The sequence below is a fragment of the Microtus pennsylvanicus genome, chromosome 12 (assembly GCF_037038515.1).
Source record: "Microtus pennsylvanicus isolate mMicPen1 chromosome 12, mMicPen1.hap1, whole genome shotgun sequence".
NCBI classification, from domain to species: Eukaryota; Metazoa; Chordata; class Mammalia; order Rodentia; family Cricetidae; genus Microtus; species Microtus pennsylvanicus.
In genome coordinates, this window is record NC_134590.1 from 3,072,438 (window position 1) to 3,089,912 (window position 17,475).

The window sequence follows — 17,475 nt, forward strand, 5'->3', positions numbered from 1 at the left end:
ATCAGCTGGTCTGTTCTTCCCTGAGGAAGAGGGACCACTCCTCCATTGTTGGTGGGAGTGCAAAATGGTACAGCCCCTTCGGATATCATTATGGCAATTACTCAGAAAATTAGGAAACATCCTACCTCAATTCCACTTTTGGGTATAAATCAAAGGATGCTCAAATGTACCACAAGTACATGTGTTCAACTATGTTCATAGCAGCATTATTTGTCATAGCCAGAACCTGGAAACAACCTAAATGCCCATCGACCAAAGAATAGATAAGGAAAATGTAGTACATTTACACAATGGAGTACTACACAGCAGAAAAAAATAACGACATCTTGAAATTTGCGGGCAAATGGATGGAGCTAGAAAACATCATTTTGAGTGAGGTAACCCAGACCCTGAAAGACAAATATCATATGTACTCACTCATAAGTGGTTTTTAGACATAAAGCAAAGAAAAACAGCCTACAACTCACAACCCCAAAGAACCCAGACAATGAGGACCCTAAGAGACACACACATGGATCTAACATACATGGGAAGTAGAAAAAGACAAGAACTCCTGGGTAAATTGGGAGATGGAGACCATGAGAGGGTAGAAGGGGAGGGGAGGGCAGAGAAAGAGAGGGGAAGCAGAGAAAAATATATAGCTCAATAAAAACAATTAAAAAAAAGAAGTATAAAAAAATGGATTCCTCTCAACCTACCTAACTAGCAGGTAAAGTCACAGATCTTAGAGGAGAACCTACAACCACCACTTTACTAAGCCAGCATAACCCTAACTACATCCTATCTTTAGATCCACAAATAAGTGATAGTCCTCATCCCTGAACAGAAGCCATTACAGAAAACCACACCCAATAACAGCACAGTGCTGTGGAGCCCAGTCCTCTGATATCTACAAGAATAACTCCCACATCCAAGGCTCAGGGATCACTGTGGAAGAGTGGAGAGATTCTAACAGTCAGAGGATCGGGGAGTTTGCTGTGAGACTGTTTTTCCTACTAATGTCAGAAGCTACACCACCATGTTTCACCAACATGACTGCCTAAACACGAGCTCAACAAAAGGACAATAGACAACATGCCAAAGTAGAAGAAGGAAAGACAACTTTCCCACTTTCTATGTATGCTGTTATTTCTTTTTCCTTACATTATGACAGCGGTCTCCTACCTGGGTTCTGACTCAGTTTCCATTTTCCAGGGATATTTTCACACCACTACTAGATTTATTTGCTGAGTTTATTTGGGAGTTAACTGCTCAGTTTATATCTATCTCCATTTGTGATCTTGGGCAAGTCATTGAACTCTCTGGCCTCAGTCTTATGTTAATGCAGTCTTAGATGTCACATGGAGCCCTAAGAAGCTCCTGTCACCTACCTGGTGGTGTTGGTGATGCACGCCTTTAATCCCAGCACTCGGGAGGCAGAGGCAGACGGATCTTTATGAGTCTGAGGCCAGCCTGGTCTACAGAGCTAGTTCCAGGACAGGCTCCAAAGCTACAGCAAAACCCTGTCTCAAAAATACAAAACAAAAATAAGAAGAAGCTTCTGTCACAGATTCAGTCAATTATTTAGTTACTTCCTACATCAGGCAATACACATTACTGCTTAATGCATCACTGACTCCTTCATACTCAAAAAACAAACATGAAAATGCCTTCAGCTGCTATCCAGGACAGTTTCTGATCTCTATTCTCCACCTATGCCCACTAATCTCATTTAACATAGTACATACTATGTCTTTATTAAACGTCATGTTTATTTAATAATTATGTTACATTTTTAAATCACTAGTTCTTTTCAATCCAATTTTCTACTTTCCAAGTATCAGTAAAACACCCACTTCTTTGCTTTGACCTTAAGACACGTGATCCACCTGGACTGCTTCATATAATTCTTGTAATTCTACTATTCTTAGAGCAGCTCAAACACCACCTCCATCACATTGTCTCCTGGAACTTATTGCTACTAAGACTGACCACTCCGTATCTCTTCTGGCACATCTTACCCGTGCAATGCTGCTAGTGCACACCTCATGCATACACACCTCTCACCCAGATTCTCTGAAGTAGTATATATACACAGTCACCTTTGTCATATTGAAAGCATTCAAATAACAAAAGACCCATCCAAAAATAGTCATTTAGCATCCATCTCAAAACTGCTCTGATCAATTAAAATAATTGTACACACTACTGCAGATGGAATTCTCTGGAAGTGAATTTCTTTAACATGCCTTACATCCTGGTTTAATCATCAGTATTTTTTAAACCTAAGATACTGCAGGAATTTTTTAAGACTCATAATCTATAAAATGACAATTCAACTGAAATTGTTGTTTAGGGGAAAATGAGAATTTTATTTTCTCCAAATTGCAACATTTATTCTATTAACACAGTTACGTCACATTCAATTCTATATTCAAATTTTAATGGGAAAAGTACTCAGAGAATAATTAAATACAAACGTTGACCTTACAACGCACAATCATATTTAGACTCACATTTGTTTATTTCATTTCCACAATACAGTAACATATCTATTATATATGCCAAAGGGAATTTAAAGAGAAAAGAAGCAAAAGAGGGCCAAAGATCAAAACAGCCCTGTTAAAACTGTAACTGCCAGACCTCCCCTGTCCTTCTTCGGGGTCTGGCCTAGTGAGTCTTCCTGACCATTCACCCCTTCTCCCCAGGCCCCACAACTAATATCCTGGCCTAGGTTTCTGCCAGAACATTCCCTACCTACAGGTCAACCAATAGGCTCCTCCACGTCACCTTCAACCTTGGTATCAAACTTGGTAAACGCCCCCATATTCCTGGCTTGGACCACTATGAAAAAGCCAAACCTTCAAATTACAGACATTGATAAGAGAGATGAATCCGAAGTCAATGGCATAGACCAGTTAATCAACAAGATTACAGAAGAAAAACTTTCCCAAACCAAGGAAAGACACACCCATACAAATACAGGAAGTACACAGAACACCAAATAGACTAGACCAGAAAAGAAATTCCCTATGAAATATCACAGTTAAAACACTAAGTATAGGCCGGGCAGTGGTGGCGCACGCCTTTAATCCCAGCACTTGGGAGGCAGAGGCAGGCAGATCTCTGAGAGTTCGAGGCCAGCCTGGTCTACAAGAGCTAGTTCCAGGACAGGCACCAAAGCTACAGAGAAACCGTCTCGAAAAAAAAAAAACCACTAAGTATATATACATAACAAATAAAGTGAATTGAAAGCTGCAAGAGAAAAAATGCAAGTCATATATAAAGGAAAACTTGTCAAAATAACAGCTAGTTTCTCAATGGAAACTCTGAAATCCATATAAGTCTGAAGCAATGCAGTCCAAGTCCTAAAAGATCAGTCAGCTCAGACTAATATACCCAGCAAAACTATCTGCCATGATTGAAGGAGGAAGAAAAACTTCCCACATTATAAGCAACATAAAAACATCCAATAAACCAAACTTAAGGAAAATACAGGAAGCAACAGTTTGGGATGAAGAGAAGAATGAGCATAGCAAAGACTGTAGAAAGAAATATAAAAGCATAACCATTAAAACACAAAGTACCACTGAGAACACAAACAACACCAAGCATTAACAACACAATGACTGCAATTAAAACATACATTTCAGGGGTTGGAGAGATAGCTCAGTGGTTAAGAGCACTGACTGCTCTTCCAGAGGACCAGGGTTCAATTCCCAGCACCCACATGTCAGCTCACAACTGTCTGAAGATCCAGTTGCAGTGGATCTGACACCTTCACACCAATGCACATAAAATAAAGTTAAATAAACCATAAAAAAATATTTAAAACCATAAAAAAACATACATTTCAATGATAACTTTAAGTATCAGTGGCCTCAATTCTCCAACCAAAGGACACAGGCTGACTGAATAGACCAAGAAACAAAGTTCATCTACCTGCTGTCTATAAGAAGGACATCTTATCTTTAAAGACAGGCACTGCCTTAGAGTAAAAGGATGGCCAATGTACTCTAACAAAATGATACCAGGAAACAAGCAGGCATCGCAATCCCAATATCTGACAAAATAGACGTCAAACTAAAACCAAACAGAAGAGATTAAGAGGGACAGACACTTCATTCTAATAAAATGGACTGGTAACCAAGAATACATTACTATCCTAAACATAAATTCACCAAACTCTGGGACATGCTATTTCATAAAAAATGTACTGTTAGATTTAAAGACACAGATTAACATCAATCCATTAATAACAGGGAATTTCAGCAGGGGTGTGGTGGTGCACACCTTTAAATCTAGCACTTGGGAGGCAGAGGCAAGCAGATCTCTGTGAGTTCAAGACCAGCATGGTCTAGAGAGTGAGTTCCTAAACAGCCAAGGCTACAGAAAAACCCTGCCTCAAAACACACACACACACACACACACACACACACACACACACACACACACACACACAAAATAGAGGGGATTTCAATACCCATCTTTTCCAATAGACAGGTCATCTAAAACAAAAAATACAGAAACATCAGTTTTTATTACCATTATACATCAAATGCACTTAACAGATACCTACATAATATTCCACCAAACACCAAGGAATATACATTCTACTCAGGAGAACAGTGCAACTTTGTTAAAATAAATCATACCCTGAGAAACAAGACAAATCTTTACAAATTCACAAGTACTGACATCACTTTGTATGTATCCTATCTGACTACAATGCAATAAAATTTGAAGCTGACAGCAAGCATCCATTGTTGAACATGAGAAAAAAAAGAAACCAAAAAATGAAAACACAGCCAAGCCTCTGGGATCCACTGAAAGCAGTCCATGAGGACACGTAACTCTAAGGCCCTGCATTAACCAACTAGAAGGAGCACACATAGATGACAATGGTGCAGGTCAAAAGTCAGGAAAAAGAGCAAACCAACTCCAAACCCAATCAGCAACAAAAAATAAAATTTTTAAAAAAGTAAGAGGTGAAATCAATGAAACAGAAACAAAGAAAACTGTAAAAAGAATCACTAAATCTAATCTATTTGAGAAGATAAACGAGACTGACAAACCCAAGGATTAACTAACCAAAAGGAAGAAAAAGAAAAGAGAGGACCCAAATTAACAAAAATCAGAAATGAACAGGGAAACACTGCAACAGACACCAACGAAATTCAGAATACTATAAGGGAATATTTCAAAAACATGTACTCCATTAAGCTGGAAAACATTAAAAAAATTGGATAAATTTCCAGATTCTGCCAAGCCACCAATATTAAAGCAAGAAGTCAGAAAACTAAATAGACTCATAAATGAGGAGATTGAAATGGTAAAATAAGCTTTCCAGCTAAAACAAAATTACAAAAGGAAGGAAGGAAAGAGGGAGGGAGGGAGGAAGGGAGGGAGGGAGGGAGGGAGGGAGGGAGGGAAGGAGGGAGGGAGGAAAAAGTGTCCAGGGCCAGATGGAGTCACAGCAGAATCCTAGCAGACATTCTAATTTTACAGCAAACCCCTCTTCAACAAAGAACTCTTCAATGTGATTCAAAGAAACAGAAACAGAAGGAACAGTCCCAAACTCCCGCTAAGCCAGTATGGCTCTGATAACAAAACCAGATAAAAGCAGCACCCTACCCCCTTCAAAGGAAAAACTTCAGGGCAATATCCCCACTAAACACAGACTCAAAAATACTTAATAAAATATTTGCACACAGAATGCAGACATACATTGGAAAGATTATCCTCAACAGACACGACTAGAACCCAGTTCTCGAGCTTCGGGCAAGGGGCTGGAGGTTGAGGAAACACATGCAAGAGACAGACCAACACACAGACCTCCAATCGCTGGTACAAAAGCCCCTCTTTAACAGCACCATGGAGGCTAAAATACCCTGCAGTCAATGGCCAACAGGTGAAAATCCCATCCTCTGATCCTCTAGGCAAAGCACAGCTTTTAGTAACTTCAATTAGAACGTTCTAGCAGGGAAGAGCAGCTGAAGACCAGGACTCAACTGATCCCAACAAATAGATGTAATAAAGTCACATAAATGAACTGAAGGACAGAAATTAGATACATGAAGGCGTAAGTCACAAACAATGTCACACCAGTTTGGAATTATGATGAATAGGGTGGTATTTATTTAAAGGGGAAAAAACTTACAGATCATCGTCCCAGACAACAGCCCTCTGTGCAACCAGGAAGGGAGTCTAGTCACCAGCGGAGCAGGAAGTGAAGAGAGAGAGGAGAGGGAAGTGGCCGCTTTTTTAAAGGGAGAGAGACCATGCCCCAATGGGCTGGTATCTCAGCGGCTCAACTATCCCAAAAGTGGTAGACTTAACCTCATAAAGAGAACTTCTTGGATCCTTCCTAGAATTATACGTGATGCTCCAATAACTGGAGCTCGTACATTCTATACTGATGCAAATAAATCAGGAAAAGCAGGTTACAAGTCAGATGAATTGAGTAAGGTGGAACAAAGCCCTTATAATTCTGTCCAGAAGGCAGAATTATAGTAAAAATAAACAAAATAGTTAAAATAAAGCCGTACAAAGATGGAAAATAAACAGAGAATTTTGATACTGTATGCTATTATGCTCTCTTTGAATTGTTTGAATGCTGAGGAAGGAGCAACAGCTGCTAAAAGATATTTGTTTATAAATGCTGCTGAACTAATCCAACGTAGAGATTTTGAAAATACCTTGACTTTACAATTTGGATCTAAGGATATGATACTTTGGAAAGGAGTTTCTTCTTTTGTTTTCACAGAGGATGAGACCCTGTGTATTTTTTCTATTCGAATATGGTATGATGAACCACGCCCTCCTGACAGGTTGCTGTAGTAAACACCTTCAAAAAATTACTTCACTCGACTGCTGAATGAGATGAACCTAGCAGACAGGTTATCCCGTAAGAAATCTAAATAACAGTGCCCCCATTCAACAGGAAGTTTGGAGAGAAAAAACTGCGTCCATGTTCCCAAATATGGTTTATAAATGTTCATTTACATTTAAAGGGGGATATGATATAGGTATGAATAATTTGCATTAGTATAAATTTTGCTTTATTGATAGAGATTTAAGGTCAATTTTGTTATATGTATATGTATTTCTGATCTTGATTAAGGTATTGTGATTGTTTAGTTCACTTAAAAATGTAATGTATATAGGTTGTTAATAGATAATCATAATAGTCAAGTTTGTAGTCATGTTAGTTAAGATTTTCTAGATGTACACAGATATATTTTAGATAGGCATTCTTCATATCTTTCAAAACTTATAGAATATGGCATTTTAAATGTTTTAATAACTTAGGGTTTTTCATGACAATGAGACATTCTGCTCCTGGCAGCACCAATCTACTTCAGGAAGAAGATGGGCATCGAAGAGGCTCTTTATGGAGTTTGATAGCCATTTGGGCAAGAAACTGCTCTTGCCTGGACTATTGCATAAACTGGACACAGAGAACCCGCAGAGAGAGGACTACTGAACTTGCCTAAAGGTGAGATCTTTCGGGGTTCCTGATTCATGAAAGAGTCTGCGAGACATTCTGCAGGACACAGCAGATAGTGACTGAACTGACTTTGAATTTTCCTGCTTCATGGAAATGTCTGCTGGATACCATGGGCCTGTAGGCCGAAGATGGATGCCCCAACGGTACAGAGAAACTTTGGGTGACTGTCCAGGCAGCGAGATGTCTCTGTCATTTCTAGAGTTTTGGATTTCTTTTTTGCTTAGGTAATATTATATCCTTCTGGAGTCTTTGATGGAGTTAAAGAATATATAGATAGTTATAGTTTTTTCCTTAGTTATGAAAAAAGATAAAATAGATGTAAATATTGTAACTTTTACTTGATAACTGTTTTGTTATATGTAATTTTGCTATGTTAAAGTTAAAGCCTTCGTTTTTTTTGTTGTTGTTGTTGTTTAAACAGAAAAAGGGGAAATGATGGAGGAAGGTCATTGGTTAAAAAAATAAAGAAACCGGATATCAATCCAGACATTTACGAACACCTGATTTTTGACAAAGAAACAAAATATATCAAACGGAAAAAAGAAGGTATACTAAACAAATGTTACTGGCATAACTGTGTATCAACATGTAGAAGAATGAAAATAGATCCATATCTATCACCATGCACAAAACTCAAGTCCAGATGGATCAAAGACCTCAACATAAAGCCAACCACACTGAACCTCATAGAAGAGAAAGTGGGAAGTATACTTGAACGCGTTGGCACAGGAGACCACTTCCTAAATATAATCCCAGTAGAACAGATACTGAGACAAGCAATTAATAAATGGGACCTCCTGAAACTGAAGTCTGATCTCCAAAATATACAAAAAATTGGTCACCAAAAGAATAAATGATCCAATTAAAAAAAATAGAGTACAGACCTAAACAGAGAACTCTCAACAGAGGAATATAAAATGGCTGAAAGACACTTAAGGAAATGCTTGACATCCTTAGTCACCAGAGAAATACAAATCAAAACAACTCTGAGATTCCATCTTACAGCTGTAAGAATGGCCAAGATCAAAAACACTGATGACAACTTATACTGGAGAGGTTGTGGGGTAAAAAGAACACTCCTCCATTGCTGGTGGGAGTGCAAATTGGTACAGCCCCTTTGGATATCAGTGTGGTGATTTCTCAGGAAATTAGGAAACAACCTTCCTCAAGATCCAGTAATACCACTTTTGGGTATATACTCAAAGGATGATCAATAGTACCACAAAGACATGTGCTCAACTATGTTCATAGCAGCATTGTTTGTCATAGCTAGAACCTAGAAACAACCTAAATGTCCCTCAACTGAAGAATGGATAAAGAAAATGTGGTACATTTATACAATGGAATACTACATAGCAGAAAAAATTGAAATTTGCAGGCAAACGGATGGATCTAGAAAATATATTGAATGAGGTAACCCAGACCCAGAAAGACAAATTAACATATGTACTCACTCATAAGTGGTTTTTAAACATAAAGCAAAGAAAACCAGCCTACAAATCATAATCCCAGAGAACCTAGACAACAATGAGGACCCTAAGAGAGACATAAATGGCTAATCTACATGGGAAGTAGAAAAAGACAAGATCTCCTGAGTAAACTGGGGGCATGGAGATCATGGGGGAGGGTTGAAGGGGAGGGGAGAGGCAGAAAGGATAGCGGAGAAAAATGTAGAGCTCAATTCTTGTCTCAGTCAATGGTAAATATTAACAAAACAACCAACAACAAATGTTGGAGGGGATGAAGGGAAAAGGAAACCCTCATCCACTGTTGGTGGGTTTGCAGACTGGTGCAGCCACTATGGAAATCGGTGTGGAGAATTCTCAAAAAGCTAAAATGAAATCTAACATATGACTCAACGACACCACTCCTTACATAAGCGCAAAGGACCTAACATCCTACTCCCCACATTCACTGCTGCTCTATTCACAATAGCTACAAAACACAAACACCTAAACGTCTTCAACCAACAAATGGAGAATGAAAACATGGTGCATATACACTATGGAATACTATTCAACTGCAAAGAAAAATGAAATCATGAATTTTGCAGGTAAATGGATGAAAATTTTTAAAAAGATCATATTGACGGAGTTACCCCCAGACTCACAAGGACAATCGGTGCATTTCTCACTAGGTTGCAGTAGCAGCACACATTCCTTGGCAGTAACCAATAGCTCTGATTAGACTATGAATTGATCAACTAGAGAGAAATCATGCCTGATCCTAGAAACCTAGCCAACTCCCTACGTGAAGTTATGCATCTTGAAGAAGAACCTTAACCATAACAACCATTTTTCCAGGCCAGGATACCCCAAGTACACTCTAAATATTTGTTCTTATACCCACAGGTAAGCGTAGTCTTCACCCCTCATCAAGGAAACTTCTTGCAACAGACACAGACCATTACAGAAAACCAATCAAAATGGAGAGTAGTGGAGCCCAGTCCCCAAAACTCCCACACCTAAAACTTGGGGAACATTGTAGAAGAGGGAAAAGACTGTAAGAGCCGCAGGATCAGGGAATTTGTTGTCAAACTGTGTTTTCTCGTAATGTCAGAAGCTACATCCACAAAACCTCACCAACCATAACTGCCAAAACATGAGCTGAATAAGGGCACGCCAAAGTGGACGGGCTCAACCCTACACAAAGAACACACACAGCTGAGAGATGCTCAGAGTGGGAGACAGTGTTCCCCAGGGAGGAGCACACCAACTGGTTCTTCAGCATCAAACGGTTAGCCCTTTAAAACACACATACAAAACTACACTAACTCTGATGTTTAGGAACACAGATGTAGATATACATACGTGTATGCAAAAAAAAATGAAAAAAGAGCTCACCCATGAATTTCAAAGAGAGCAAGGAGGGTTTGGAGCAAAGAAAAGGAAGGAGGAAATAATGTAATTATATTATGATCTCAAAAATAAAATTTTATACAAAAACTGTAACTCCTCTTTATGGAGTAATTAATTCATAGTATGTTTATATTGTTTCTTAAAGACTAGCAAATTAGGAGCAATAAAGCAGAAAAAGAACAGCTTAGTAAAGCTAGATACAAGATTATAAATGCAAATACCCAAGACCTAAAATCAAAGATAGAACAAATGAAGTATCTACAAATTCAGATGAAACTTAATATTCTTTTCTACCCTTTGTACACATTCATAGCAAGTAACAATTGTTTCCTACTTAATATGAATGGAAATTCACACTGTAAATAAAGCTTCTCTCTAAAGATTTCAGAGACTATGTTAAAGATAGTCTGAACTACACAGAACATTAATTTAATACACATCATTTCATCCTTTTCCCAATACATATACAACTGAAATTTTAATAAAAACATTTTCTGTATTTATGCTTTAGAAATGTTATATTCTTTATTATATTATTCCATATTATCTTAATATAAGGAGTCTTTAAAAATTTTCATGGTGGCACACACACCTTTAATCCTAGTACTCAGGAGGCAGAGGAAGGCAGATCCTTGTGAGCTCAAGGCCAGCTTGGTCTACACAGCAAGAGTTCCGGACCACCAAGGCTACACAGAGAAACCCTGTCTCGAAAAGCCACACACACACACACACACACACACACACACACACACACACACAAATTCCTGATAGACAAAGAGGCACATGCCTAAAATCTCAGCAATTGTGAGGCTGAGAAAGGAGGCTCACAAATTTAAGACCAACATGGGATACACAGGGAGACGCTACTCCTCTGTCTTTTGCCCTATAAATAATTTACATCTTAATTATGTATTTTTCTACTTTTACTCTTTCTTCCAAGTTATTGCAAATTCTATAATTCTAATTTTTAACAATGAGCTCATAAGGTAATGAGCCAAAACGTATCAACTTCATCATTCTCTAGAATTGATATTTAGTTCCCACTAATACTTAAAGTAAATCATGCTATAATGAGAATTTTTGTAGATTAAACTCTTCTGTGTTTCAGATTATTTCCTTGGCAATATCAATGAATACAAAGTTGTTTAACTCTTTCCAATTGCCATCTGAATTCTAATAGTTATAATATTACACAGTTCTGTCAGAGCCCACAAGACTACAATGAATGCACAGCTGACCAACCAATAGGCAGATCCACGGAAAGCGTATATGTACACGTCGACATGGAATAACCCATTTTGCAGAGCTGAGGGAACACTTGTCTTTTGGAAAAGTCACTGTCATTTCTGTAAAAATCTTGTGAAGTCATGATTCTCCCTTCAAAATGGGATTCATTCCCCAAACACCTCATCAGTGTGACTTATGCACAGCAAGGGAGTGATCTTGCTCCATCCCCACACCAAGAGGCCTTGAAGCAATGGCATTCACTCTTTGTTCTAACAGTCAAATTTACATAGAGTCAATCCCACAAAATCATCTGCTAACTAACCCCACAGAAATGTGTAAAGACCAGCACTGAGCAGGAAGGCAGTGTGCCCCACCTTTGCTAACAAACAAATCTGGGCGTCCCCAAAGCTCCAAAGCTCGTTGTCACCAAAGAGATTTGGTGAGGAGAATGGGTGAATCCAGGACTCAGGGATGCTTAGTAACTTTATCTAATGGTTTGGGATGTCAGGTACTTCCCCTTGGATGCTGGCTCTTTCCTGGGTCGGGTCACCTGTTCACAGCTTTGCCAGGTTCTATCTGCCCTGTGATTTTGATATACATATTATCATTGTCCTTGCCTAAGGAATTTTCCAAATATGTCTGTAAAACTAGAAACCTCATGGAGATGAGCCCTTATTCTGTTTCTTCTCCTTACTCTTTTTTTGTTCTCTCCACTACTACTTCTACTTCTTCCCCTTACTCTCCTTCTTCCGTCTTCTCCCTATTCTTCCCCTTATTCTTTTCTCCGCACCCTTTCATTTCACTTTTCCTCCTCACAAGAAAAGAGCACGCAGAGGTAATGTATTAATTCTTTACCCTCAGATCCTCACCTGCTGCAGACATCCAATTGAGCCCTGAGGGGGTAGAGGCTGGTACTCAAGACCCCCCCCATACAGTTTCCCACTAAATTTTAAGTTAATTTGATTATACCTCAGCTAGTAAGCCAGTCTTTTTCTAATATTTCTTTTGTACTTTACTTAAATTACTAAATCTCAACATTTTCCTTAAAGGTATCAACTAGCTATATTCCTTCACTAAATTACCTATCAGATGTCTTAGTTTTCCTTCTTTAAAAAAAAAAAGGGTAATTTTAAAACAAAGTTAATGTTTAAATTAGCTGCCAGTCACTTCTTGCAATTATATTTTCTAAGACAATTTGCTTTCGAGTTTTGAGTCCTCTAGCCGGAGAAAAGGCTCAGGATTAAAAGCATGTGCTGCTCTTGTAAAGGGCCCAGTCAGTTCTCAGCACCCACATGGTGGCTCCAGTTCCAAAGGATCCTATGCCCACTCTGACCCCTGCAAGCATCATTTCTTTTGTACCGAGAGATAACTGATTTTAAGTCTGGGGTAGAGAAGTACCTACCTCACAGAGAAGAAAATTCTTTATTTTATTCTTTATTTTCTTTTCATTTTCCATGGCTTTTAAATTCTAATCTATCTAGATGGGATAGGAGGATCTAAACTGACTCTAAAATTTGGTTGTTTAACCAAATCTTTTTATTTAGCATCATCATATGTATTACATTCTTATGTAAATGCAGTCTGTGCACAGGTTAATGATTCTAACCAGTTTTTTCAGCCTTGGGTCCTCATGCTTGTACAATATGCAGTCTCACCCAATGACCCATCTCCCTAGCCCACACTATGACCTTTTAATGCTTCAGTATCTAAAACTGCCAGTACCTCTTCAATTTCTAATCTTTTTCAGAACTGTCTCTAGCATCTGTACTGGAAATAACACACACACTGATGGTACTCAAGCTTTCCCAGCCGAGATCATCACTACGTCTCTGCACAGTCCTGGAGTGCAGGTGTGTCCAGCACACTTGGCCTGTGCAGCACTGAGTAGTGAACAGCTCCCACAGGGCTGTGCATCACAGGCAAACACGACCATCTGTGGTACTCCCAGCCCCAGTTCTTTGTTCCTTTAGTCAAATCTTTCCCACTGACTACAACTTTTTCATATTCTACTTCATATATTTGCCATTTCTAAGAAACTTTTTTTTTGAAATAGTGTTTTAATGTGTAACCTAGTCCGAACTAAACTAACAATCCTCTTGCCATAGCCTCATAAGCAGCAATTACAGGATGTGGCACATGCTTAGGAAAGGCACCCAGATTAGAAGACTGTCTTTTAATAAGCCTCATTTTTGATTTTGTGAACACAAACCTGTATCCATCTCCATATTTCTCACTGTTTTTCTCTCGTCTACGTCTTTGCTTCTCCCGCCGTGCCTCAACTCGCCGCTTTTCTTCTTCTTCATTTTTAGGGTCAGTTTTTGCTAAGATAATGGGGGAAAAAACTTTATTTTAATACATTGTGATTCTTTATCTGCTTCATTTCTGTGATTACTTGCTACACATTTTTGTTTAAATATGCTCATATTTTGCTTATCCTTACCAAAATGGATGGTATCTATAGAGCCTAAAACTCATGAATACCTCACATACTTTAAGAAACACTGAAGGAGCCTGACTCAGGTAAACCTCCATCTCCAACAACAGGCCTAGATGGAAGGGAAAAACTCACATTTCGATTGTGAGGGTGGCCCTAAATTTTTTTAAAGTGTGTGTCTATAGAATTCCAAAATAAAATCAACTTTCTCTTTTTTATTCTAGGACAATAGACAAAACATACAGCTTCCCGCTCAAACTATGCTGACGTGTGAATTCAGGAGTGTGAACAGTGCTGCCCTGTTGTGTCAGCACAACCATTGCCGAGCTCCTGAACACGTTCACACTGTAGACAGTAACTGGAGCCATTCAACAGTCCCTCTCACTTCAGTTCAGCTCTAAGACATTAGATATAGTAGTTACACACCATGTGTCAGTACTCCACTGTAAGTTAAATACTTAGGTTATTTTAGTGCTTTATAAGAGCTTATCTGGCCAGGCGGTGGTGGCACACTCCTTTAATCCCAGCACTCGGGAGGCAGAGGCAGGCAGATCTCTACAAGTTTGAGGCCAGCCTGGTCTACAAGAGCTAGTTCAAGGACAGGCTCCAAAGTTACAGAGAAAAAAAAAAAGTTATCTGTATATTCTTAACTCTTTGAACACCTTCACTCAGATTTCACAATAATCTTCTCTATATTAAAAAAAATCTAATTATATTACTTCAAATAAGAATATCTGGGGGCTGGAGAAATGGCTCAGAGGTTAAGAGCACTGGCTGCTCTTCCAGAGGTCCTGAGTTCAATTCCTAGTAACCACATGGTGGCTCACTACCATCCGTAATGAGATCTGGTGCGCTCTTCTGTCCTGCAGGGATACATGCAGACACAAGGCAGTGTAGACAGGGCAGGAAGAAGATACCCAGAGACCCAGCCCAGTGTGTGGCACAGTGTGTAAGTATGAGATGGAGAAAAGAGAGAAAGAAGTGCTGTGGAATAATCCTTTTGTACAGTGAAGATTTGTTACTCGGGTTGGTTTAATCAAAAGCTTACTGGCTGGTAGTCAGACCGAAGTATAGGCGGGACAACCAAACTAAAGACACTGGAAAGAAAAAGGGCAGAGTCAAAGGAGTCAAGAGACACAGAAAGAAGCAAGATGAACGTCGTCCTGTGTTGAAAGACGGTACTGCCACACGGCAGAGCGTAAGTAAAAATTATGGCTTAATTTTAAATGTAAGAGTTAGCTAGTAACAAGTCAGAGTTATTGACCAAGAATTTACAAGTAATACTAAGTCTCGGTGTCAGTTATTTGGAAACTGACAAGCGGGAAAGAAAAGTCTGTCTACAGAGAAGCACAACAGTGAAGCACCAACTATGGAGAGAGGCGATCTGGAGACACGAGGCTGGAGAGGACAGCGTGAAGAGAATGAGTATCCCACGAAGTCACCTGGGGATATGATAAGTCCCGGTCTAAGCTGATGCTGGGGGCCATGTCTGGGTCCATGGCCATGTGGCAAGCAGGGGTTTGTGTCCCTGACCACAGCCCACATCACCACCAAAAGCCATGTGGATATCCCTGGTCTGGACTGCTACTTGGGACTATGTTGATATTCAAGGTCTGCACAGAGTTGGCCCCACCCCTCAATGACTGCAGCACTAGGGAGAGCTGTTCCAGCTGCAGCTCTCTAGACAATGGGCCCTGCACTTCGCCCGCACAGCACCACAGAGCGGACTCTGACAGTGTGGATGCAGGGGAGCTGCCAAGCTAACCAACTCAGCCTCAACCCAGGTCCAATCCAGAACTATGAGTTAACCCACCCCAGCATCCACCCCATCTATGAACTGCCAGAGCATGAGAAGTGGCTGATCCTGGAGATCCAAACCTGTAGGAGCTCCATGACACAGGGCAACAGGAGGGCCAAGAGGAGTTCTAGTAAAGATCTAGTATTGATAGTGTAGCAGAAGCCAGAGGCCTGGAACCAGATTAATAACTCATTGCAATGAATATTTGCAAATAAAGATACATTGATTAAAGAGTATATACTGTGTGACTGACTGTGACACACTACAGCTTCTGTGACAAGATTTTTCTTTTGTGCTTGTCTTCTGAGGGGGTTGCAAGAGCAGATATAAAAAGACGGGAGATGAGTGGATTGGGGTACATAGTGTGAAATCCACAAAAAATCATAAGAAGTTTAAAAAAAAGATAAAGAACAACACAGCAAGAAACCCACAATTGTCTTCTACCATCTGCATATGCACACGTAGATATGCATAACACATGTGCATATACATCACACACACACACAAATAAAGAGGTGGGCTGGGGAGATATAACTCAACAGGTAAAATGTTTGCCAAAAAAACATAAAGACCCAAGTTTAGAACCCTAACACCCACTTAAAAGCTGGGCAGGGTGACAGACACCTGTCATCCAAGCACTGGAGAGGTGGACAGAGTAGGAGCTTGCTGGCCAAACAATCAAACCAAAATTGGTACGTTCCAGGTTCACTACAATAAATAAACACCTGAGGAAATGATGTGGGAGTGTCATATATCAATCTGTTGATTTCATTGGTTAAGCAATAAAGAAACTGTTTGGCCCTGTGGGTGGAGTAAACAGAACAGAACGCTGGGAGGAAGAGGAAGTGAGCTCAGACTCCACAGCTCTGCTCTCCGGAGCAGACGCCTCAGCAGAGACGCCATGCTACCTGCTCCAGGGAAGACGCACGCTATGAAGCTCCGACCCAGGATGGACTTAGGCTAGAATCTTCCCGGTAAGACCGGTGCTATACAGATGATAAGAAATGGGCTAGTCCAGGTGCGAGAGTTAGCCTAGAAGAGGCTACATAGAAATGGGCCAAAGCAGTGTTTAAAAGAATACAGTGTCTGTGTAATTATTTCGGAGCATAAGCTAGCCGGGCAGGCGGCTGGGGTTTTGGGGACATAGCCCCGCCGCCGCCGCCCATATTACTACAAGGAAAATGCCTAATGCCTTTGGTCTCTGCATACATGTGGGAGGATTGCTGAGTTGGTGTTTGTGCTGCCAAAGCTTGACCACTGTGGTAGTTTAAATATAACTGGCCCCCGTGATCTCATAGGGAGTGGGCACTATTAGAAGTGTGGCTTTGTTGGAGTGGGTATGGCATTGTTAGAGGAAGTGTGTCACTGGGTGGGGAGGGGGCTTTGAGACTTCCTATGCTCAGGATACTGACAAGTGTATCAGCCAACTTCCTGTTGCCTGCAAGACCTGTAGCACTCTCAGAGCCAGCACATCTGCCTGCACACCACTGTGCTCCTGAACCTCTGAAACTGTAAGCCACCCCAATTAAATGTTTTCCTTTACAAGAGTTAACATGTATGGTGTCTTCACAGCAACAAAAACACAAACAAAAACAACCACCTTAAATTGGAAGCCATATCAGGGACTATATAGTCAAATACTAAGCCAGCCAGGACTACAACACAGGAC

General features: G+C 40.0%; 1 protein-coding gene across 3 annotated transcripts in view; it reads right to left on the reverse strand.

The window, feature by feature from the left end:
* Znf326 (zinc finger protein 326) overlaps window positions 1-17,475 on the reverse strand; it is a 43,746-nt gene that overhangs the window by 9,077 nt on the left and 17,194 nt on the right. For all 3 annotated transcript variants that reach the window (XM_075942773.1, XM_075942774.1, XM_075942775.1), the window contains exon 7: window positions 13,784-13,895. In XM_075942773.1, coding sequence (XP_075798888.1) covers window positions 13,784-13,895 — 112 coding nt within the window. The remainder of the gene's footprint in view (window positions 1-13,783; window positions 13,896-17,475) is intronic.